This window comes from Aulonocara sp. 'chitande type north' Nkhata Bay, linkage group LG12 (assembly GCF_057382095.1).
Source record: "Aulonocara sp. 'chitande type north' Nkhata Bay isolate Kocher_YH1m ecotype deep benthic linkage group LG12, A_spYH_male_GT1.1, whole genome shotgun sequence".
In the NCBI taxonomy this organism is placed as follows: domain Eukaryota; kingdom Metazoa; phylum Chordata; class Actinopteri; order Cichliformes; family Cichlidae; genus Aulonocara; species Aulonocara sp. 'chitande type north' Nkhata Bay.
In genome coordinates this window covers 25,991,852-26,017,218 of record NC_141355.1, presented here as the reverse complement: position 1 = coordinate 26,017,218, position 25,367 = coordinate 25,991,852, and the positions used below count along the sequence as shown (strand labels likewise).

The 25,367-nt window shown below is 39.1% G+C and overlaps 3 protein-coding genes across 8 annotated transcripts in view; 2 read left to right on the top strand and 1 right to left on the bottom strand.

Moving 5' to 3' along the window:
- Positions 1-272: 272 nt before the first annotated feature.
- The window catches only part of pde4d (phosphodiesterase 4D, cAMP-specific), a 221,777-nt gene continuing 196,682 nt past the window's right edge, over positions 273-25,367 (top strand). The window contains exon 1 of the mRNA XM_086314649.1: positions 273-410. The gene's annotated coding sequence lies outside the window, so the exon portion shown is untranslated. The remainder of the gene's footprint in view (positions 411-25,367) is intronic.
- Positions 14,746-20,446, bottom strand: LOC147317566 (uncharacterized). Of its 5 annotated transcripts, XM_086314644.1 has the most exons (10): positions 19,200-20,446; positions 18,961-19,067; positions 18,484-18,602; positions 17,965-18,381; positions 17,655-17,880; positions 17,326-17,475; positions 16,415-16,632; positions 16,173-16,326; positions 15,982-16,091; positions 14,746-15,418 (listed from the first exon to the last, which is right to left on the bottom strand). In XM_086314644.1, exons 1-10 carry the CDS (start codon positions 19,328-19,330, stop codon positions 15,107-15,109), a joined length of 1,944 nt encoding a protein of 647 aa, XP_086170770.1. In that variant the 5' UTR covers positions 19,331-20,446; the 3' UTR covers positions 14,746-15,106. The 5 variants fall into 5 exon arrangements, with proteins under 5 accessions (XP_086170770.1, XP_086170767.1, XP_086170769.1 ...); XM_086314641.1 differs by having other exon boundaries at positions 15,982-16,326; XM_086314643.1 differs by having other exon boundaries at positions 15,982-16,326; positions 16,415-16,629.
- On the top strand, positions 18,319-23,485 carry LOC147317565 (uncharacterized). 2 transcript variants are annotated; one of them, XM_086314639.1, is made up of 3 exons: positions 18,319-19,962; positions 20,934-21,032; positions 21,165-23,485. In XM_086314639.1, exons 1-3 carry the CDS (start codon positions 19,582-19,584, stop codon positions 23,289-23,291), a joined length of 2,607 nt encoding a protein of 868 aa, XP_086170765.1. In that variant the 5' UTR covers positions 18,319-19,581; the 3' UTR covers positions 23,292-23,485. The 2 variants fall into 2 exon arrangements, with proteins under 2 accessions (XP_086170765.1, XP_086170766.1); XM_086314640.1 differs by having other exon boundaries at positions 19,875-20,377; positions 20,934-23,485.

Genomic DNA, 25,367 nt, shown 5'->3' with positions numbered 1-25,367 from the left:
CGCCGCTCTTTCGTAATGGAAATCTTCCCCACCGCTGCTCACACTGTAAATACTACAGTAATTCCTCTTACTCTGTCATACTCCACAACTATGAGTTTGTCCACAATCATGAGAAGCTTCAGCAGCAGGAGGAAGAGGAGGGGGGCGGGGAGGGCCGGAGAATGAGGCGCACGCCATTGGCCAAGAGTCAGAAAGAACTTTAACAGGATTGGCTGTAAGCCTGGGAGCTGGCAACAGAGTTCCCTCCTTATTCCAGAGAACATCAGTGAGCAGTGGAGTGGGACTTGCGGTGTGTGAGATGCACACAATACACTTTTGTTTGTTTTTGATCTTTCATTTGGACTCAGAGAGGAAACAGAAGATTAGAGGACAAATAATCTCTTTCTGGAACTTTCTGAGAAGGATTTAAAGTAAGTTCTGACATTGCCCTCCCTTTTCTGTCTGTCACTCCTCTGTATTGATAACAGTAGCTGTAGGACAGTGGCTTATCTTTCTGTGGACTTGGCAGTGGAACTAAAGTCACACACGTGCGATTGTAATATGACATCAGAGCAAATATTGATACAGTGTGACAGCGGTTATAGTAAACACTCACACCATCATCACCAGCTCATCACTACAGCTAATCAAATACTAGAAGCCATCTGCATGTGTGTGCAAGTAAGTGCGTGCGGTTGGTTTATGTGTAAATGCACATGCGCTGGACTTAGATTCGGTGTGTTGGAAGAATGCATAGAAAGCAGGCTTGTGCTTTAGGGGAGGGACCGGTGCAGTGCGACTTCACAGTCACCAACCTCATCAGCAAACTTGTCACTGCAATGCTTTGCATTGACAGAGGAGCTCAAGGACTCCCCTCCCAAAATCTCCTGGTGTGACTTTCAGGCTGCGGGGTGGTTGTGGCGGTAGTCGGCTATAAATAGGCCTGCTCCAAATTGTGCTGCAGTCACACATAAATTCAGGGTGGGGGAAGAAAGAACACAGTCATTGCTTCTTCTTCTTCTTCTTCTTTTGTTAGATTTTTTGTTTAAGAAAACTTTGTTCCTTCCAGAATATGATTGATAATACACACTGCAGGATAACCTGTTACCCATCTTTCATCTCTTTATCATAACAGCAACAGCCTTATGAATGGGAAAAGAAGGAGAGGAAGGTAAACAAACAGTGTTTCCTGGGAGTCTGTCTCCCAGTGTGGACTGACTCAGTTAATGCACAGGGTGTGAAAAGTGTCAGTTAGTAATGTTAAACTGTCACATGCTTTGCTCTCTTGATTTCCATAGACGTGATTATCAAATTTCCAGTCAAACCAGCTCGCCAGATTGTTAAACAGGTGTGTTAGAGCCCATACAAGAAGCTGGGCTTTGTCTCGGGATAATGTGTGCTCGCTTGTGTGAACACAGGAAAAGTTTCAAAAGTTAGATCATATTCACACAGCGTTACACTTTCATTGGATCCAGGAGGCTTTAATGTGGCTCCAGATGACCAGCTAACAAACATGTGGACCTGTTTATGTGTTGCACCTCACAGATGGAGACTGTGATTCATGACATGACCGTGACCACTGTTGTGATGTCACGGTGACTCTTCAGCACACCTTATTTGCGAAGCCAGTTAAAAGTTGTGGAAATGATGACACTTCTTGTCTCCTTTGTAGTTTCTAAGTGGTGCGATTTTTAATACCTTCCTGTCTGTTTAAGCTCCTTGTTGTTATCGTGCTGAACACAGTGAGCCCTGTGTTGTACCTGACCTCTACTATGCAAATATAGTAGAGTGCCGCACTCCACCTCCTCATGGATTAATCAGCGAGATGCAAGCGACACACTAAGCCCATTGTTTCACCTGTGCAGCACCTGAGTGCGTCGATAGTGGCTGAAACCGCAAGCTTAGACTCTGACCTACATGAAGGAGTGTTTGTGCTCTTTTCCACTTTGCAGAGATCAGAACAAGTCAGATTACGATGAATAATGAATAACTGTGCTCACTAGACAATGACTGCATTAAAACCACCAACATGAAAATGTTTAATCTTACGAGCCTCTTTCTTTATCCCTGGTGTTATGTTGGGCTGGGTCTCTTTTCTGAATGAGTGCTGCTGCTGCTCAGTGTGAATGCAGAGTAAAGGAGCTTGGCTCAGTGCACTGTGTGTGTAGTGTGCAGGGACAGGAGGCATCTGCACTGCTGCTGATGTCTTTTGTATCAGTCTTGTAATGAAGGTCTCTGCAGGTTTTGGCGAACTGTCCGCACACACTGCATGTGGACAGCCGTGATGATGCTTAAGACCTTAACTTAGAGTGACAATGTCAACTCCAGTGTTTATCAGACTTTGTTGTTCTCAGATGGCTCAATTAGCATGAGAGGCTTTGAGTTAAATAGCGATGTAAGTCTTGTGAGTTTTCAGAAGTGAGGGGTCAGGGGTCAAGCAATAGCGGAGTACCGCAGTGTTTGTGCCAGTAAAGTCAAATGTCACAGGCTTCCCTGAGCCATTCTTGGCTGTTTATGAGTGGGAGTTAATGGAAAATTATATCATTTGCTTCCCAAAGCATATTCATTATTGTAATAATGTTTATTTTCTTCTGTTCTACTAAGTAGAAGTAAGAGCATGCTAAAGTCCTCCAAAGCTCTCAAGCAAAAGCACTGCAATATGCATACGTACTCGCTGACACGCACGCACAAGAACATATAAGCAGGCAAAGCCAACAGCATTTAAGTGCCTTTTTATTGGAAACTGTTTTCTCATAACCATAAGCAGGAAAATCTCTGTGTACTCTGGATGTTAGGAGTCATTTTGGGACTATCCATTTTTTTTTTGCGGAGCTTGCAGATAGTTAAAGTCAGGTCATGATCTCTCGCCTTAGTTGTGAGATCACCAGCAAAGAAATAAACTCTCAGCAATTAATGTTACATCTGTTTTCCATTTCAAGGTGACATGATACACGCTTTTTGAGTCATGAATTGTTTGCTGCTTATTCAGAGGGTGTTTCTCTGACTCCAGATGTTTGGCAACCTTGTAGCGATTCCAGTACAAAGCGCGCTGTCTGATATTAAGTCCAAGGACAAATGTGACATGTAATAACGATATCCCTTGGCGTGTAAAGACTTAGACAGACACGTGTTTAACAGTGTCGACAGAAACTTACAAGAAGATCGATTCTCCACCATTCGACCTCAATGAAGCTAATAAAAAAACCCACGAGCATTCAGCACAGCTGGAAAGCACCAAAAGAACCGCAACACAAAGTCTTACTAATAAACCACACTGTAATGACCAGCAGTAGGGCAGATTTAGTCTTTAATTGAAGTCATGTACACAGACATAAGCAGATGACATTTCTTGAGGATCTCTGCCTCTGCAGCTTTTGTGTGTGATGACTTTGCTGCGTTAAACAGGAAGAATGACCTTTGAGGGACACGAGAGAGGAGAAGAAGAGAGAAGCATCTGGGGCCTGCAGCTTACTTGTACTTCCCTTTCCCTTTGTCACTCTGGAAGTCCTGCCATTGTGCTTGTTGGCTTTTCTTTTTTTAAAAAATAAAGTTTAAGAGCTTAAACTACTTTTATAGAAACACAACTAGGGATTTGGGAACTGCCCAGGGACTTAATTGTGGAGAGAATGGGGGTGGTGGGGGTTGGATGGGCTTGATAATGTCTCTAGAGGGTGGTGGTATGTGCTCGTTATGTTTTGGTCATCTCCTTCACAGCACATCCCCGTGCTTTATTTAACAAATACAAAATACTTTGTTTTCCTCAACCTCGGAAAACTTTCCGTAAACAAATGTTGACATTTTCCAGTGTTTGGACTGGGTCACAGCGATGCTGCTCCTGGTCCAGGAGACCAGAAAGGCTTTGTGCTACTGGAGACTTGAATAGTGTTTTCTTTGAGACTCGACTCGTTTTTTGTTGTTATTCCACATTGGGTTGCTGTGTCACACACAGACACACACATACACAGAGAGTCCACGTCCAAGATTAACAGCGAAACGAGAGCGTTCAGCATTTAATGATCGTTCCAGTCCCACCACAACGTCTCCAGCACAGTCAAACAACTGGATTGAGTTTCACTGTAACATGTCAAATCGTTTCTCACTGAGAACTGATTGCACTGCTTGGAGTGAGCACAACCCACAGAGTAATTGGAGTTAAGTGCCTTTGACAGCTAGTGTTTGTACAAGGAAGGGATGAATAAACATCAAGGGTGGCAAATGGATTACTTGACTTTTTTTTTGTCTGGCAAGAAAACACAAAATGACCCCCTTTAGCTCATGATAACTAGCCTCCACCCACAGCTAAATTATATCTAGTACCGGTATATGAGCAGCTTATCAGTAGAGATGGCCTGCCAGTTGGCTAGCGAGTTTATAATTGGTCATTTGGTTGTGGAGTATTTGTGAGGTCATGACCCTGATAGAAATCCTGCTTGGTCCAGGACGTTATGAACAGAGTGATATCTGCTTGCCACGATTTGCTTATCCTGCTGCAGCATTTAGCACTGTCTTCACTAAGCACAGCTGTCTATTTAAACTGGCTAAGCTCCGCCAAACTGTGTTGGGAACAGTCCAATCATGTTGCAGGACAGAGTAATCCTGTTTTCACTGGGTTCATACGGTTGGTGCGTTGAATTCTGCCTCTCCTGCATTAACAGCATGGTATGCTACAATAACACTTGTTATCCAACATTTTCCCACCCATGGAACTTTGGGAATAATGCCCCATGCATTCATGAACTCTCAAGTAGCCTGCCTCTTCAGAAGAAAAGTGACAGGAAATAACACGAGTGTTCGATTTTCAGGTTTTGCAAAGTTATAAAAAATTCAGAGATAAATTGCGTGTGTGTTGTTTGCTGGTTTCTACTTTTAAACTGTCCATATAAACACTCATCCAGTATTTACATTTGTACTTATTATACATGTTTATCGTTTTAATGGTTGAGTTAAAATGTTTGCTCTGCAGATGGCTTTGCTTTAGGCTTATGTAAGATCATCTATAACTGTTCAATATTGACATTCATAAAAACTCTTACCATCCATGAGAATATAATTTGTCTTTGGGCGTGGCTTATGGGTAACTAAACAAAACAGAGAGAAAATGAGGCTTTCTCCCCCAAGGCTCTTTCCTTATTCTGGGGAGTGCTTCCTGTTGATACAGCAGGCTGGGGTCAGCAGTGAAAGTAATCTTGTAATTTCTCTGAGGCCATTCGCATTGCTAGGATCTTCCTGTTATATTAGCTTCTTGGGAACTATAACTTGCGTCACAATGATGCATTTTCCTCACTAATCATGTGGAGAATGTTTCCGCGTAGAAGTGAAAGGTTAATGTGACAGCTTTCTTCTTCTGTTTCGCATCATCGTGACATCCAGTGGGCTGAGCTTTTTGATTTATGTTGCTGTTGACGCGCTCATTGCAAATATGTGTATTAATATCCATCTATCTGATGTGATGTCACAAGTGGTGGCTGATTTGTCCAACAGGGATTTTTGTTAGTTTAAACGGAGAAAAAACATTTATCTGTTTTGTTAGTGACATGTGTTAGCCAGCTGAAGCACAGAAGAAGGATTTATGCACTCAGATCAATCGATCTCACTTTGTAGAGCACTGGAAAATATTTACTGGAGATGAAAAAGTAGACTTCTCTGCTCTGTACTGAACTCAGTGTCAACTATACGGACAAAAGCATTGGGCCAGACCTCTTAATCTTTGAAATCAGGTGTTTTCATTTCCATTGCTGCAGGTGTATAAAATCAAGCACCTAACAATGCAGTATGCAGTATAGTTATTTTAGAGAGCTCAATTAATTTGAGTGTGGTACTGTAATAGGAAGCCACAGCCGCAACAAGTCAGATTATGAAAGTCTTTGCACAATCTATATATGACCTCGACAAGTGGGTGATGTTGTTGGCAGCATTAATACTTGTGCATTATAATACATTGTATGTTAATTAGCTTGTGGTTGTGTCCTGCTGTTTTTTTTATATGGATACAAACTGATTAAAAGCTGGGACTTTATTTTCTGCCTGTGTCCCCAACCTTTGTTGTCATCAAGCTTTTTTCAGAGCCATCTTCATATATCGTCTCGTGCCCATTCTGATTTTGAACTCTTGCTGATATCTGTTAGTTCTTTTATCTAGGCTGTTATTAAAATCCTTTATATTGAGGCAATGATTTTTATGCTGTCATTGATAAATCTGTGGTGAAAAAGTAGCTGGAAGTGCACAGGAGGAGTCAACAGTACTGAACAGGCCACTCACAGTAGTTTTACAGACTGTGCCAATGTGATGTATAGTTTGGGGAGGTGCACATTAGCCGTAGGTTACATTGTAAAGTTTCAGTGGGGTTACTTACAGCGTGTAAACGCCTTGTAATGTAGGTGTAGGCAGTCCAGTACTTACCTTAGTGTGTTTTGAGTTACATATTTTTATTGCAAGGGTACCGAGGAACTCAATGTGGTACTCATGTATGCAACATACAGCAAGCTACTCACTTAACCCTCATTTACTCTGGTGAGTGAGTAATTGGATCAGAAAATGCCAGCTATCAGCTCTGTCACAGATAATCAACTCATGTGAAACTTCTTCTTCCCATGCGGCTGGCTAAAACAGGAGGTTTTCACTAATCTGTTCTCTCTTTCTCCCTCTATGGTGGCGGGAGGCTGGAGCATATTTCAGCTAATTTTGGACATGAGACAGAGTAGACCTTGGACAGATTCATGCTCAGATCCTCACCTACAGGACATTTAGAAACGCTAACATAATATAGAGGTCTCCGGATGCAGTTGAAACCCACGAACAGGCCAACACCACAGTCCTTACTTTCTTAATCAAGTTGGGAATCACTCAGTAAGTCACAGTCTTGCTAGCACAGTGCAATAGTAAAGCCCCAATAAAACTCTCCGTCATTTACAGATATCTGTATGCATCATCGCACTCTTATCTATCCTCATCCTATCCTTATTCTAATAGTCCCTCACACAGATATGAGATTGCACTAAAATGAAATGTTCCTATTCGAACAACACAGACTCTCATGCAAAGTAAAAAACGACATTGTTTATCGGCAGTTTTTCTCTTGGTTCAAATGCTTTCTGTCCTAAAATGTCACTCATGCTTTGCTTTCTCACTCCCACTCTCCTTTCTTTCCCCACCATATTTGGTGGAACAGGGTTTAATGCCATGAGACCGTTTAAGGTCGCTGGATCACAGGTCTCAGAGAGACCTAAATGAATTTCACATCTCATAACATGTTGTCTTATAGCATAAAGGTGGGTCACTTATGTAGTCGCAGAGTTTTGAACAGTGAGTTGTGCCAAAAAGTATTCACATAGTTCTTTGATGCCTGCAGAGGTCAGGCCAGGTGTTTATGACATGTCTATGAAAATGAGCTTTTCTAACTCTTCTGGTCTTGTGTATCTGTACGATTAGCTTGCTATGCCCCTTTTAAATGGTTAAAAAGAGAATTCAGGGGATTGTGATCAGTCTCTTGTCCTGTTTCACTTTGAAACACCGAAAATGACTTACAGTGTTAATTAATGGCAAATGTTTTCTCTTGATGAGCCAGTTGTGTAAGCATATCTGCTGGAAAGTATTTGGGTTTATAGCTGACCGTTATTACGTAGACAATATGGCAACATTTCTCCGTGGTTTTTGGTGCTGCTTCAAATTGGCAAATCTGATTATCACGGGAGGTTTGTTGGAAAAAAAAGAGCCCTGCTCTGTATTTCTGCCACTGGAAATGTTTTTATAAAAATAAGATTACAGATATGTAATCAGCTTTCTGGCTCTCCTGATATAATCCGAGGCTAGACTAAGCCTCAGAGGGTGGGTCTTCTTTACATAACATGACAAGAAATCAGAAACACGAAATCATAGTGAGAGCAGCAGAATTTTGCTGCTCTCATTGGTTTGCCTGCTATGATTAACCCATGGTGACCTTAACACAGCGTTCCCATGAGAGGAAACTCCTCCAGTATACAGAAGCCATAATTTTTCTGAACCATGTAGTTCAGGACAGCTCAGCTGATTAGAATCACTTATTTGTACAATGGTACCACAGAATGCAATTACTTGGAGTAAAGTTTGTAAGAGATTATATTTCCTCCTGATATGAAAGGTTTTGTTGCATATAATGTTCGATATAGAATGCTAGATAATGGTAGATTAAATCAACAAGGGGTGCCATGAATAAGATGCAGAAGAGAACTTGTAGATTAAAGGAAGACTCAAAAAACACATAGGATCGAAATGGGAAAAATATCATATCTATACTGATATGGACTGGGTAATGTGTGAGGAACAATGAAAATGATAAACCTACAGACGGCTGACTTTAAAGACACCCTGAAATCATGCAGCTGGCTAATCCATTTGGCCAAAACTTAATTGCAGCAACTCATAATGGTACTTAGCAGTTTGTACGGCCCCCACATGCTTGTATGCAGGGCCTGACAACATCAGGTGATGTCTTGGAGATGTTCTCTCAGATCTGGACTAGGGCATCCCTTCCTTCTGGACAGTCTGAGGTGCAGCCTGGCGGCGTTCTTGGTAGCATTATATGGATTTAGGTCAGGCGAGTATGCTCCTACCTGCATATTGAGGTTGGGTGCTGTGGTGCACCAGGAGGACCCCAGGATCTTCTGCATCAGCGTAGGGTCTGAGAACAGGTCCAAGGATTTCACCCCAATAACTAATGGGAGTCAGGGTGCCGTTGTATAGCCTGTAGAGGTCTGTGCATCCCTCCATGGACATGTCTCTCCAGACCATCACTGATCCACTACCAAACCAGTCATGCTGAATAATGTCACAGGCAGCATAATGGTTTTCACGGCTTCATCAGACTCTTTCACATTTGTCATATGTGCCCAGGGTGAACCTGCCAGGAGTGGACCTGCAATTCTGGTATCTATGGTAAATTCCAATTGGGCTCTGGTGCCAGGCAATGAGCACAGTGCTGACTAGAGGACATCAGGCCCTCAGGGTGCCCTCATTAAGTCTTTTTCTGATTGTCTGGTCAGAGACATTAACACCAGTGGTATCCCGGAGATAATCTTCTAGGGCTCTGGTAATGCTCATCCTGTTCCTCCTTGCACAGATGGGTTAAGGACCTTCTACATGCGTGTCCAGCTCTCCGAGAGTAACTGCCTGGAATCTCGTTCATGCTCTTGAGACTGTGCTGGGAGACACAGCAAACCTTACAGCAACAGCATGTATTGATGTGCCATCCTACCTACCTGTCCTACCTCTTTAGTATGGCGTTATTTTTGTGCCACTATTCTGAGCGCACGGAAGCGAGATGGAGACTAGACCGTCCCATACAGACAAACTTGCCGTTTATTTTGCAACAACACTGCCCCTAGCGTCCTGGAGCACCTCCGTTGTGTTTTGGAATTTGCATGTGTTTTTGAGTTTGCATGTGTTTTGGAGTTTGCAAGTGTTTTGGAGTTTGCAAGTGTTTTGGAATTTGCATGTGTTTTGGAGTTTGCAAGTGTTTTGGAGTTTGCAAGTGTTTTGGAGTTTGCACGTGCTTTGTCTCTAGGGGCCACCGTATGTCATGCTACCAGTAGAGACACTGAGCCTAGGCAAATGCAAAAAACAGTCGGAAAAAAATGAGGAGGGAAAAAATGTCAGTGGCCCTAACCTATAAACCCATTCCTGTTTTGGGGTTTGTCTCATTGTTGCCCCTCTAGTGAACCTGTTGTTAATATAATTAACACAAAAGCAGCTGTAACTGATTAAGAACCTCTTCTGATACATAATTGTCCAGATAAGTTTAACTGACTTCCTGCTATACTCTGATTTTAAAGTTTTTCTTCCCAGGAGACCTGGTTAAACCGAAAAGTCCACAGGGTAAGATAAATGTAGCTGCAGTAGTGTGGTGGTAGACTGCTCCCCCTAGTTCTCAATCTAATTTTGAGCATGAACAAGAATAAGTTAGTGAGCTAGTCCATTTAGTCATATGTATTTAAGCATGAAAAGTTTAAAATGCATTTTAAAATCAACTGGGAACCAATGTAAAGACTAAGATGCAAGCTTGCTTGCTAGAATCTATTAGGGTTGTTGCTGCATAATTTCATATTGCTTATAAAGAAAGAAAAATGATCATATTAGATTTACAGGTGTTGTATATTTTAACTTTCTTTTAGTGTTACATCTGGCTCTAGACAAAAGTCATTGCTCGATATGAGCGTTAAGCTGTAAAAGCATTTTATTTCATCAGAGTTTAATTTATGACTGGACCAAATAACAAACAAATTAATTAAATATTGGGAAATGCTGCTGTCATAAGCAGTGTTGGCCAACAAAGGTTTTCCAGTTTAATGTAAACTGAGGGTATATGATTGCAATAAAGCATGACAACATAACCAAATGTATTTCTGCCGGGGCGATTGTGGCTCAAGAGTTGGGAGTTCGCCTTGTAATCGGAAGGTTGCCGGTTCCAGCCCCGGCTTGGACAGTCTCGGTCGTTGTGTCCTTGGGTGAGACACTTCACCCGTTGCCTTCTGCTGGTGGTCAGAGGGCCCGGTGGTGCCAGTGTCCAGCAGCCTCGTCTCTGACAGTGCACCCCAGGGTGGCTGTGGCTACAATGTAGCTTGCCATCACCAGTGTGTGACTGGATGTGTAAAGCGCTTTGGGGTCCTTAGGAACTAGTAAAGCGCTATACAAATACAGGCCATTTACCATTTTTGCATGGGGTCAGAATCAGCAAACAAATGTTTCTCCCCAGCCTTACAAAATAAAGGAGCAGATTGGATCACTGTCTTCCTTAAATTATGTAGTAATGAGCACTGACTTAACATGTAGAGATGGCTGGGGTGATAATATTTCCTACAATGGCATTTTCCTTTTACACTCTTACTGTCCTACTTTTACTATTTTTACCTAACTTAATTGTTTACTTTTCTTTTACTTTTTATTTCAACTGTTAGTTATTTGTTGTTTATTGTAAATGCTGTAACACAATGATCTAGCTATCTAGGTACTGTAGCTTTTCAAAGTGTTCTCTACAGCAGCGGTCCCCAACCTTTTTTTTTGCCACGGACCGGTTTATGTCTGACAATATTTTCACGGACTGGCCTTAAGGTGTCCATAAAACCAGTACCAGTACAAAAAAAGATTTATTCATTACACATGGGAAAAGACCCAGGGAAATCGAGTTAACGATAAACACAACAAAAAAATAACAATAAAAACCGATAAAAACCCTGAAAACTATAAATTTCACACCCGAGCCTCAACTCTCGCAGCCCAGTACCAAACCAGTATTCCTGTGTAAAATGAAATTTAAAATGACCTCATTCAGTTATGATAGCTTGGTCACTTGAGGATTAAAGGCATTTAATGTATTATTTATCACCTGTAGGCCTAACTTGCATCTAGATACACAGTTAACTCCAAATATTCCTGAATGTTTGCTCGCTAGCTAGTTAGCTAACAAAAGCACTTTCCCCTTCAAAGCTAAGCTGTTGTAAACCACATGAAGAGCAAGGCTTCTCCCTGCAGACACAAATGATGAAACACATATCACCAAACTCGAGGTAAAAACTATAGTTTGAATTTTAAATGCTCACAATTATGTGTAAAAATTGTAGGTAGTGTATCTATACAGGCTTTTAGTATATCAGCTTATGGAAACATATGCTAACTCAGTATATAACTGCAGTATATAAGGCAAAAATAGAGTTTTTACAACTCTAACAAGCTTGAATGTGCTTTTTGTTGTGTGCTCTGTCAGGATGATCCACACTGTGTCAATAATGTTGAGGTCTAGACTCTGGGGAAACCAAACCATGACTAACACTGTTCCATTGTGTGTTTTTCTATCAAGGTATTAAAATGTACCATCCCCACCCCACATTAGAAAACCCATAACAGAAAAAAAAAATCCTAAATGAAATATTCTGTCTGAATAAGCTCAAGTATACATCTGAAAATCAATGATTATCTCCAAACCATTACATGGAACTACAATAGTCAGTCTCTATACAGGTGGTAGGATCTTTAATAAGAACTACAGACATGGACAATAACAGTTCATCATTGAATCCTTCAGAATACACTGTTTGCAGATGATATATGAAATAGGCCTCTCTATTGTAGAAGTTTCCGCTCCCTATCACCACCCCTTTTCATCAGTGCAGCCACACACGCTGATTTCATTCCCAGCTGAGTGAAAATGTCTGCCTGTAGGGGCCCAATCACCATTATTTCTGATATTACTCTAATGCTCCTTCTCAGTCTAGACCTCAATATAACAAAATCCACAAGGGCACTTAAAGTCTGCCACTTTTGTTTACTTGTATCTTGTTTGCTTGCTTTATGGCAATTTTGACCTGAAGCGTTGGAGTGTGCAGAAGACCAGCACTAACACTGCTTAAATTAAGGATCAAATCAAGAAATTACCAACTAAATGTAATATTTTATATTTTAAAAAGTTTTTCATTTGTACTACAGATAGAAAAAAAACCCCCCACAAGCCTAGGCACTCGGCAGAGCTGTGTTCATTCAGTTGGAATAAAAATTGCCTGTTAAAATATTGTGGGGCAGAAAAGGTGCAACACTAACACTGCAGAAATTCGCACGAGATAAAGCTACTGAGCCAAGAGAAATACCATGAAAAGCCTCAGGTGGAAATGCTTTAATGTGCTTTGACACATTTGTTTTTCCCCCTGAAGTGTGTATTCGTGCGTATGTGTGTGTGGAACAGTTTGTGTATCACACGTCTGATAAGAAGACTGTCGACTGTGATGTTTACAATAACCGACAATCCATTTAAAGGTTCTTCTAGTTAATTGTATGACTTAATAAAATAATTACATTAAAGTACAACAACTTGCAGTTCAAGTTTAAAATCAACTGTATGTGATTATGAAAGGCTACTTCCAAAATCTTTCTCATATTTAGCTTGCAGAATTTTACCCACGAGCTCTTGTGAAAGCATGGAGTTGTCAGGCTAGCCGGGTCATTACATGGAAAGAAACCAGCAGACGCGGGTTCGTGACCTTGCTTCATTTCTTTGTCCTGCTGGTCGTCAGCGTGCATATCGAATCACATCTGATGAAAGAGATGCAAGTTGCAATAGAGCCCCACCACTGTGTGTCTGCTGCTTTTTACTGGCCTGGACCGACAGGAGTGACTCATCACCAGCTCTGCAGGGCCTTCTAATGCCTGGGGTCGATGATGTCAACAGGGCTAGTACCATGTGTTTAGGGGGGACATTGGATAGCAGACTTTGTCTTTGGGTATCACAGCTCAGGGAAAAACCACAAATATTTACAACTCTGCAATTTGATATTAGCGGAAATAGAAGAAAAACCTGTTCTAGAAGCAGCATATAGTGAATATATATCGCTGCTTCGTATTCAAAAGCATATTGTTTTGCAGCATGTCTTATAATATCATTAAGTTTTGTCATTTTAAAATTTATACAGAGTAGAAGGCAAGAAATAAATCTTGGTTCTCTGGGAGCCTCTGCTGGAAGTTTAAAGCAAAACACTTCTTCCATGCATCTGCAGTATAGGACGTATCCGACAATAAAATAGATAGAAATATATACACATTTATATGCAGAATCTGCAATGATTTTTTTTTTTGCATAAATGTAATATTATACTATGCTGTTAATGACACTAAATCATTATCAGCCCAGCATAATTTCATATGTATATATTTTGGCCACCAGGGGTCAGCAAAGCAAGCCACAAACACAACATCAGCACTTAAAGTATACATCATGAGGTTTCTGGTAAACTGCAACTAACAAATGAAGACAAGGGGGCAGCAATGGAACAGCAAAGCTGCTTATCAGCAGAAAGTGTTTTATAGATGCACCAATGAAAACCAAAACAACACAAAACAAAACACAAAGACTGCTCAAATGCCTGACTGACCAAATGAGCCACAGGTGCAAAGTGGGAGTGGTCAGTTGTTCCAAAGGTTGTTTTTTTTTAGCTAAGGAGCTTTTAAGTTGGGTACAGAGAATCAGAAGAAGGCCCTGATCTGAGACCCTGAGAACCTGGCTTGGAGAATAGGGGTGGAGGAGTTTGATTATGTAGGTGGAGGCCTCAAAACTAAAAACCAAGGAGATGAAAGCATAGGAAAGCATCTCCAATTCACTTTTTAATACAGCAGTCCTGAGATCATCAATACCTTGTAAAGAGAGAAAAAACGAGTTCTACTGTATTATACTGCAATCTCCAGCTACATTTGTCTCAAATAGGATGAGATACATTTTATTTGATCCAAGTTTACAGCCTGCACTGCAAAAATGGCTAGTCTATATTTAGGAAAAAAATACTACATTTGATACAAAAAGCACTGAAAACAAGTGAAATTATCTGTCCATGCAGCAAGTTTATTTTACTTAATAAGAAATCTTGAAATAAGATTTTTTAATCCAGAAATAAAAGAACACATTTGAGAATTGAAGAGGGTTAAAATAAGCTTTAAAGAGCTCAATTTAAGATAAAATTACTTGATATCAAGTCCCAAATATTAGTTAAATATGCTAAATTACAGTCTTTTTTTATGTTTTGAATTCTTACTTGCAGCAAATGAATGCACTGCAACGAGAAAAATAGTTCTAATACTATGAAAAACTACTCAATATTAGTGAAATATGATTAATTTGTTTCTTGATTCAGGTTGGCTTATCTTAAAATAGAGCCGAATCAATATTAAATCCAGGCAAAAAAACCTTAAAACAGACCTTTTTCCTACTCCTTGGCTTCTACTGAAATCACAACCAGGACAAGAGTGATATATTTCTCTCATGAGAACAAAATCCTTTTTTTTAAACAAAATAGGGCTGCTGCACAATCCCTAAAAGTCTAAATCAACCCTTTAAAAGGCCTAAACACAGAAAAAAAATTACAGTTTTGGCCTTAAACTTTTGTGACAGTCACATAGTCTCACAATGTTATAAATAATGGCATTACTGACTTAAAACTTTACATGCCTCAGGTAAAGTGTCACTAAGAAAAAAAAACAACAACTTTCATTTGTAAAGCATCTTAAGTAAAGCCGTTTCTCAGGACATTGCTAGGCAAATTAGGAACAAAGTTGTACAAACGTACTACAAAACTAAACAAACTGCAAATGACCTGATAAAATCCTGCTTGGTATTCACCTATTTTTCAAAGAACGACTTCCACTCAGCTATTGCTTTCTTATATGCACTAGTGGCATCTTGATCATGGATGGCATCAGTGATTACCTCAGTTTGTATGACAGAGAGGACCGTTGCAACACATTTTGGGTATGTTAAGTGCAAGGTGTAGTAATATGCCATCAACACCAACATTCCTTCCCAGAAATCCTCCAAGGGGAGAGTGGTCACTGGTATGTTTCCTACAGCAACAATGCTGGTTGTTCCATCAAAAAGCAGCACTGGGGAGGAGAGAGGCCGCTTCTCCAGGTATAGCATTGCATCTTCACCTGGCTAGAAGAAGCACAAAAAAAGGACAAATTCTTCAAGATTTTAAATGAAAGGGTTGCTGTGCATCCAAACAGCTTAAGACACAAATAGCAATATCAAGAGTTTAGAATGCTCCAACTGATTTACTGTTGGAATAGAAGAAATAAATATAAAATATCTGACTTACATAAATATGAAATTTTGGAAATGTATTAATTCTGAGCATGAATTTTCTCTAATTTGCAGCATTTTTATCATGTCTATTTGTGCTTTTTTTCTCATTTGTTTTTTAAAACAATTTCTTTTAACTTTGTTACATATTCTAGTTTTTGAAGGCCTTTTTAAATATATCATTTTACTGCTTCTACTTGTATCCTAACTGCAATGTGCTTTTGCTCTGTGCTGCCTCTCTGGAGTAGGTTTTGAATAACAATTAAGAAATCCTGAATAAGGAGTAATTTAATCCCTGCTGAATTGAACTTCGACCTACTCTTATTAAGCAGGAAAAGCAAAATAATAATATTAATAATAACAATACAAGTAAATGGAGTACAAGTTACAGTGGCTGGTATTGCAGCTGTTCTCACCTTGAGGATATGAAGGAGAGCCTCACTGGCACTTCCCAGCCGCTTTGGTGGTGTAGTTTTTGAAGGAAAAAGAGATGGAAGTGCATTGAAGAGAGTGACAGTAAAATCCACTGTGAACAGAGAAAAGTATCTCAACAAAGCAATCCGAACATATCTGATGTGTGGATTTAATGTATGAAAAGGCCACTTACCTCCACGTACATCCAAGGGGAGAGGAGGTTTCAGGACCTTCTTCCAAATGCCATAGAACTGCACTTTCGAACAAAACTCTGCCCATCGACCCTTCATTTGATCTATGTATTTGCAGTTGGAGCCACCAATGATGCGACGCAGTTCATCCATCGCCTATGACAAAGTTGTGCTCAGTTAGTCAAGAACTAACTAAACCTATCCAGAGAAAGCAAGGAATTTAACTGAAGGTAGTTGAACTTACATTTTGTATGTCTTTGAAGCACGGGTATGCTTCAAATATTTTTCTGGGCCTGTCTTCTTCCCTTGTAATATCTGCGTCAATAAAAGTTCGTCTGGCCTCAAACTCCAGGTCCAAAATTTGAGCAACGTCACTTTGGTTGGGTTTTGCATTGGGTTTCCTGTACATGTTGCTCAAGGTTTTGTAATGTCTTGCCTGCATCTTCAGGCTGTCATGGTCTGCTAGGGAAAGCAAAGAGCAATTGTAAGACATGGTGTAACTAGACTTCACAAAATTCAGATTTTTCTAATCAGTCATTTCTAGTTGCATGGTTGTTTTTAAGTATAATATTTCTGAGAATTAATGTTTAGGTTAAATATGTTTGAGTAATGAACTGACCCTATATGTCCTGATCATTTCCCTTTGTGTCCTTTTCTTATAATGATCATGGATTTATGTTAATTGTTAGTTTGAACAGAATCAAATATTAAAACGACAGTTTAAGATGCCCGTGAATAAAGCTGTGGTGAAAATAAGGTAAAGGTTGTTTACTGTGTATATCGTTCACATCAGTGTGAACAGTGATTATGAGCTGATGGATAAAAATATTTTAGGTAATTTGATCTATGACAGAAACACTGTGATAAGGCATGATAGATGTGACCAGCATGAGGATTTACATGTGTAAATAATCAGCACTGAGTAACACCCATTACAACACAAAGTGTTAAAATACTTACTATGGCTAACTGGCAAACTGGAATGAGGGATCTATCATATGTTGATTTTACACACCAACTCGAGTTAATGCCAAACCACTATGATTTATGGAATAAACACTTAGAACGGGGTTCATTGCTGCAACCATATTTTGGAAAGAGCTGTAAGAGGAACCACAGTCAGACAGAGGTAGATAAGGGTGATGGTGGACTTACCAACAACATCATCTGGAGGTGCAGTTGAAGGACCTATATCAGCCCTGGGTGCAGAGCATGAGGCTGACTTGGATAATAGTGGTAAAGCCAGGGTAGTATTGTTTGACGTAGTTGGTACAGTGGAGGGTAGCGGCAATTGGGATTCTTTCTCTGAGGAAAAAACAGAAGATGAACAGAATGTAATAACAGGGAATAGCTAGAAAGTTAAGGAAAATACTCAACACTGTATAAATCTTGTGATGCACTCTGAACAGAAAACTGAGGGCAGGTGGTCTCTTTGAAGTTTTAGATGTCCAAAAGTCATTAGTACAGCAGACCAAAGTACACACCTGCATTTGAGTTATCCTCACTGAGGTCATCATTGCTCTCAAGAAGTATGGTATAGTCACTTGAACCACTTGCTTCACCACTTAGGTCACCTTCAGTCCCGTTGTCTGTGTCATCTGAGCTGAAAAGAGTCTTCCTGGGCCTGCCTCGTTGTGGCATGGAGCCCTGCCTCTTCCTTGGAGACTTCATATTTTGGAGTCGTTTGTACAGTTTGGTGTAGATGGTCAGCTGTGGTAAAATAATATATATTTGTACATTCTTTTTTTTATCTCGCTCAATTTTAGATATTGTAGTGAGTAAAGAATGACTTACGTATGGCATGTGTGTGTCAGCATCACGTAACATGGGGTAATAGTCGACAATCTTCTGCGACATTGCTCTCATTTCGAGTTTGGAGGGGTATGTTACTTCTTTCCCCATGGGACTAGCACGGAGGATTGCAACCATGCTGGTGACGGTGTTCCTTACAAGTCTGCAACATAGCTCCTTCGACATCCTACAGTCCTTTTCCTTTCCACTGTGGAGCAATGCAAAGTACTGACTGCGCACCATGTCCAACTCTGAATCTGTATACACCACATACTCTGGTGGGTCTGGCATTTTCATTTTTTTGTCAGCAGTGTAGGAAATGGGAGTGGAAGTTTGAGGCTGACATTGTGACACATCAAAGCCTAAGGGGTTACTCTTGCTTCGATGGAAAGTGTTGGCATCTTGGTCAGTACTCTTAAACTATAACAGTTGTGGGATATAAACAAAAATACACAATTAGGCAAATTAATGCTAGACAATATGGACAGTAATCATCTTCTTAGTGGTATAATGTGTATTTACCTTTTGGCTGATAAAATCCCAAATCTTCTTTCTACGGAAGAAATTTTCATGGCCCGGAAAAAGATCCTTTAGGTCATCCCGGGTAAAGCTCCTCAAAGTTTCCTCATCAATATTCGCAGCTGTAAAAGAGAAAAACAACTTCAAAAGTGATATTTATTTCTCTTTTCCTGGGCGTGGCTTATTACATATTGAGGTCATTTTTTTTGTCAATAAATGTATTTTAGCAATAAGTAATATTAACAGGATAAAATGTCAAACTTAAAACAGTTTATCAAATATTTGGGAATGCAATAAAACTATTTTTGGCTGTCTTCAAGAATGATGTTCCAAGTCTATTTTGGCAAAGACAGCTCAAGGCTATAATGTGGATAAAGTTCAGAGTAGAGTGCAATCCTAGCTCCAAGTTTCAGAAATGATGCTAACAGATGCTAAGGCTGCTTAGCTAACGTACCAAAATAACTGAAAAATAAGACTTACCCTGCAACACAGACAGTATGGCATCGTCAAAGTTGTCCATGCCGTGACAGCAGTTCTCTAGTTCGGTTCCAAAGCCTCCACTCACAGTGCCTGGAAATATCCTACAGCTTAAATAAGATCATTTAGCTAAAGTTAACACATTAGCTAGATTGCTAACTAGCAGCCCTCACAAAACACGACTTTATCTTAATAACACCGTTGTACCATAGTATTTTTCAAATCAACTTAATGTTACCAACCTTAAATTACTGTTCACTTTGTTTAGATAAATAATTTTGATCTTCCTAACGGTCCTGATGGTTAACAAAGCAGGGGAAAAGAGTTTGTCCCGCGTGAAAGTAACGTCACGACAGGAACTGAGAATGCGCATGCAGAAAATTATTTATATTTAATTTTTTTTAAGTAAAAAAAAAGAAAATAAAAATATAAATTCAGTCTTAAACACTTATTGCCTAAAAATAAATATAACTGATGTAATTTAAACCTGAAAAATTGGATAATTAAGGATGCATATATTTTTAAAATTGCCTACCTTTCCCATGGTCCCACACTCTCATCTGTGGCCTTCAGTGGAGAGCGGTAAAGTAAAGCTGCATTGCTACTGCGCGAAAACAGTTCACCATGGCGCTCTGGAGATGTATGATCTGTTTTATCTTTGTTTCTTTAACTCTGAAGGTGCTCCTTAGCCACATAAATGCAGCTCATGGTCGAAGGCAGGATTTTTGGGTTTACTGTGGAATAGATGGCTGTGAACAAGATTTCAGAGTTTTTAACTCATTCTTTCGCCACATTAAACGGACGCACCCTCTGTATTTGACGAATGGAAGCCCACCAAGAGGATGGAGGATCCCCCCAACATCCCACTCTTTAGGATCGGAAAATTTTGGTGTTTCAGTCTTTGCCAACTGTAGTACTGCAACAACAACCAGCACCGTGGAAATATCAACTGGTGGATCTTGGCCTGAAGTGCAGGAGCCTCAGGTTGTTGACAGCCCGAGCGCGGTAAGTGTTAAACTAAATAAAATGTAGTGTGGCTTCTGATGACAAATTTAGCTATGTCTAACTCCTCGTATTTGGTCCTATATTACTTTTAATCATTTTCTCCATTTTTAATCAAGAGAAATTTAACGAGATCTCGCGATATTATACCGCTAGATATTGTTCTTCAAACTGTTACAAGCGATTTCCACCATGGTTGGATTTTAAATCACAATTTCATCCTGCAGGATGAAATGAAAAACAAATAAACAGAATAGCAGTTCAGTGTAGATAGTACAGGCTATGCTGCAGCCGGAGAAGGCACACACTCTGCGGCTGGCATGTCTCCTGGTGAAGTTTGCATCAAAGACACTCTCAGCGCGTTTAAATCGTTCAATGTGACAGCAATTTGGGTATCTCGTAGGAATTACAGTTTCAGGTAAGACACAGAGTATTTGGAAGCACTGTAAAAAAAATCTGTTGGCTAGAAATACTGCCAAAACATGGATAAGAATGGTTTTTTTGAAAATTAAATAAATTAATAAATGCATACAATAAAATATATCCATATACTAATACTAACATAAATTCTAAGTGCAAATCTAAATTACGTGATTTAAAAATACATAAATAATTTAATAAATACAACAAACATGTAAAGAAACTAATATCTAAGTGCGAACAAAAATTCATTATTTAAAAAGATAAAATCTCATTCTCATGAATCCAATCCCTAGCCTCATCAAAACAATGGACAACCCCTTTTTTATTGTTTCTTTGTCTTTGATTTCTTTTCCATTTTTTTTCTTTATTCCAAAGAATGAATATTATATTATCTTATATTATATTGAATATTCACAACTGTAACACTAATCACTGTCATGCACTTTGTTTTTTAATGGACCAATCATTAGGTGTAACTGATTATACCTGTTATGTAAGAATTTCTATAATTGGCCAGGAGTTTGGACTAACTTTGTTTTTCTGCTCTAAAGGAAGAAGCTGTTGCTAAAACATCCTTTACCAGACACGATATTACCAGATCTGCTGCAGCTTTTGCTATCAGTGTTCAAGAACAGTGCCACTTATCACAGGTATGTTATAGTCTTAATTGATCAATACATTACATAAGGCAATCAATGTCTTACTTGTTCATAATGGAATTCAGAATTTTTTTTTTAATATAAATGCAGAATAAGTTACTTTTGTTTCAAATGTTTTCACAGAGAACGGTCAAACATATCATCTCAGGAGTGCAACAGTATCAGGCTGTTCTTTTGGATACGCTCAAGGAAAGAATGAAGACAGTGTTTGAAGATAATGCCGAGGGAACCACTCAGCTTCAAGATGAGGCTTTGGCTACATTTGATAAATTCATGGATCCTTTCTCCACCATTGCATATGGACAGCGTAGAGCCATAGGGGAAATGTTCTGTCCAGTCAACGCCGAGGAAGTAGTAGTATCCCAGAAGATATGTTGGGTAAAGCAAGGTCTTTCAAGGGTCATGTCCTTAAGGAACAAAAGTTTTTACTATGTACCATTAATTGAAAGTCTAAAGCAGTTAATGACTAATGAGAGAATCTTTACCATGTTGAACACTGCACCACAAAGAAGCAGAGAGGGATTCTTCTATGATTTTAGAGACGGGTCCCTCTTTACATCTCACCCCTTGTTTTCTCAGAGGCCAAATGCATTGCAATTAATACTGTACACAGATGAAATTGAAATATGTAACCCCTTAGGGTCCCATGCTTCTGCAAACAAATTGGTCATGTTTTATTATACTTTAGGAAATATTGATCCAAAATTTAGGTCAAAGTTAGCTGCAATACGACTTCTTGCTATTGCTAAAGCAAGTGACATTTCTCAGTGGGGTATTGATGTTGTACTGAAAAGAATACTTCAAGATCTATCACTGCTTTACAATGGTGTAAGGATTGAAATGTCAAATGGTGAAATTGAATTGTTTGGTGCTGTTATAGCCATTTGCGGAGACACGCTAGCCCAGCATGAGATTGCTGGCTTTAAAGAAGGGATTGGTTTTGCTTATAGCAAATGTAGACACTGTGAATGCAACTTTGATGATATGCAAAGTGTTTTTGAGGAGAAGAAGTTTGTTCAAAGAACTCTGGAGAAACATATCAGGCAGTGTTTTGAAATAGATAAAGCAAGCACAGATTTATTGAAAGCGTCCCTCAAAACTACTTATGGAATTAATAGAAGAAGCAGACTAGTTGATGTTCCTGCATTTGACCTGATCAAACAAACTCCACAGGACATAATGCATGTTATTTTTGAAGGTGTTGCATCAATGGAAGTTAAATTTGTATTAAAACACCTAATTCTCTCAGGACAATTGGAATTAGACAAGTTTAATTCAGACATTCAAAATTTTCCTTACTCACCTCTTGAAATACGGGATAAACCATGTCCTATTAGCTTTGGCACTTTAGCGGCTAACGACAACAAATTGAAACAGTCTTGTGGACAGATGCTAATTCTTTTAAAAATATTACTTTTTCTTTTGTATGGTGTGGAGAGTGAGTATGTTGTATTTATTAGAAAGTTAATTATGATAGTTCAAATAGTTCTTGCTCCCATTATTTCTTTACAAACTGTATTGCAACTGAGAAATATGATTGAAGAACACCTGTATCAGTTCAAGCAACTTTTTCCCGAAGCCAATATAATACCTAAGCAACATTATATGTTGCATCTTCCCAGTCAAATCTTATCCCTTGGACCTTTAATAAGGAGTATGTGCATGCGCTTTGAGGCAAAGCACTCCTATTTTAAACAGTGGGCTTCTAAGTTAAATTTTAAAAATGTTTGTAAATCCCTAGCAAACCACAATCAATTTCTTGAGTGTTGTCAAAATGAAATAGGCACTGAACATCCTATTTTTGCGAAAGAAAAGGAATCCGGGCCAGTATCAGCTGTTAAAAATAATGAATATGTTAGGAAAAAAATTAAAGAATTTTTTGGAATAGATGTCATGCAGTCTGTTGTCTCAGTGAAATGGTATGTTCTAAATGGCAATAAATACATTGCTGGGAAGTCCATGATTATTGCAGATGTGGATGGCACTTTCCCTGTGTTTGGACTGATAAAGGATATCTTTTTGATTGACTCATCTTTTATTGCTTTTGAGTACCAATGCTATGAAACTTTGAATTTAAATGAAGACTTATTGGCATATGAAGTAACTGTGCCCATTGTTGCTCAAGCTACAGAATTAGCCCATGAGCTCATTGATTACACTTCATACTTTTCTATTAGTTTTAAGGACAGTGTGTTTGTTCCAATCAAATACAGTCTTTCTGATATTATTTCCCATAGAAATCACCCTTAAGATTAGGGTTGCACCAAGTATTGGCTTAGTGTAGTTTGTGATGATATAAGGTCACACTCATTTAACGTTCCCTAAACCAATGTCAATGTTGTACCACATAATGCTGGCATGCTGGGACAAACAGCTGTCTTTGAAATGTGATTTGTATCATAAATTGTGGTTAATTTTTTTCCCTTATATGTACAACTTTGAAGTCAGACATGATTTTGAATAAATAATATTTTCAACAGATGCCTTGTGTGAATTTCCTAAATCAAGCAAATTGAGTTTGTCACTCTATCTTGAAACAAGTGATATTTTGAGAGACATCTGGTGAGAGACCTAATGTAGGCTATTTTAAGAGTTATTCTTCCCATTTCTGGATTTCTGTACTAATATAGACACAATTATATGGTTATTCTCGATTTAAGTTTATTATCTAAAATCCAGACTTAGAAACAAGTAAATCTTTTTTAAAACAAGGCAAATAATCTGGCCTGTCTAAAAATAAGATTTTAAATCATGGCAAGCACCAGATAATTTGCAGTGTGCAAACACAATACAACATTTTGTAAATACAGTACAGGAAGATAATACTGTCATGTGGCAGTAGCACACAAGGGCTTTCTCTGTGCATTATTCCTGACAACAGCTGCCCTCTGAGGCTGTATGCGAGGCTGATGAAAACTGAACCAAGCAGTGAAAGTGCACAAAAGTGCACCGTTCAGTGACTGGTGCATTTATCAGAACATTCACTCACAAGTTTTGATAAAAGACCATTAAACCATTATCTGTAATTGCTGAGAGCAATGGGAAATTTTCTTTAAACAATTATTAAGTCATATACATGATATACTAATGGGGTACACCACTGGCTTTGTATTGTGCTTACATTAAGCTAATGGACCTGCGATAGGGAACACGTAAAAAAATAAGTCAAGCCAATAGACTCTAAGCTATCCCATTAGTTCCCAACAGTCTCCAAAATTGTTTGACTGTAGCTCTGCAGTTTTACTCAGCATTATCTTCCAATAGACACCACTTACCTGGTAATGGTCTCAGGCTTTAGAAAGCTCCCCTCTGAGACCCAGAACATTTTCTGCTCTTTTCACAAGAATTGCAGTGCAGTGGATAAACTGAACCTAATGAGCAAAATCCTGTATGAGGGGAGGAGGGGGATCAGCCCTCTGATTAGAGTGGTTTAATGAGACAATTAGTGCTGTATTAACTATGATAAATTGGAGAAGTTGCCAGAAGCGATAGGTTAGATATGAAAGGTCAAAGGGTTTGAAAACTGTCATGAATTCAAGGACTTCTTAAACTGAAGAGGTGGTCTTTGGTGAAAATGGAAGATTGACAGCAGCTGCAGCAGTTAAAACTGTAAAGTTATATAAATTTACAGCACATAACCTTCCACACTGTATATTCCAACTCATGGTTTATAAAAGTCTTTTAGGCAGTTTGTGAAATAAATGGACTACTAATGCTTATAATGCTTTTCTACTGTTTTAATAGAAAGAGCTTTCTTACTACAAACCAAGCACTTTCTTATGCACTTCTAGAGACTTTTACCCAAGCATTCCTGCACTCACATGGGTGCATCAGGGGTAACTCAGGGTTCAGTATCTTGCCCAAATAGTTACTTTTTTATTAAGTAACTATTTGGTGTAGTATGAATAGCAGTGGGGGAGGTCTGTATCAATAGAAAGAACCTGTAAAAAATCATGAACATGTAGTTCTAAGTTCAAAATCTATGCACTTCTTCACACTTTTTAAATCCTTTCACTGCGTTTGCTCTAATCAATGGACTCTTTTTTTATCGGTTTACTGGACACAAATCTTCCACCTTTAATTTTCAAGGTTTTCCATCCACATTTGAAATCTGGAGGGCGTGGTGGTGGTGGTGATTGCATCAGTAATGGAAAGGTTTAGCCATTGTTTAGAGTTTAGGAATTGGTTAGGGTGAGAAAAAATGATCGTTTGAGATAAAACACAACAGTTGTCACTTTTTTCATAGCCAGTGCGACATGTATGTGTGTGTCTGTCCATTAAATTATGGGTCTGCCTGTATACCTGCTATTAAACTACATTCATTTC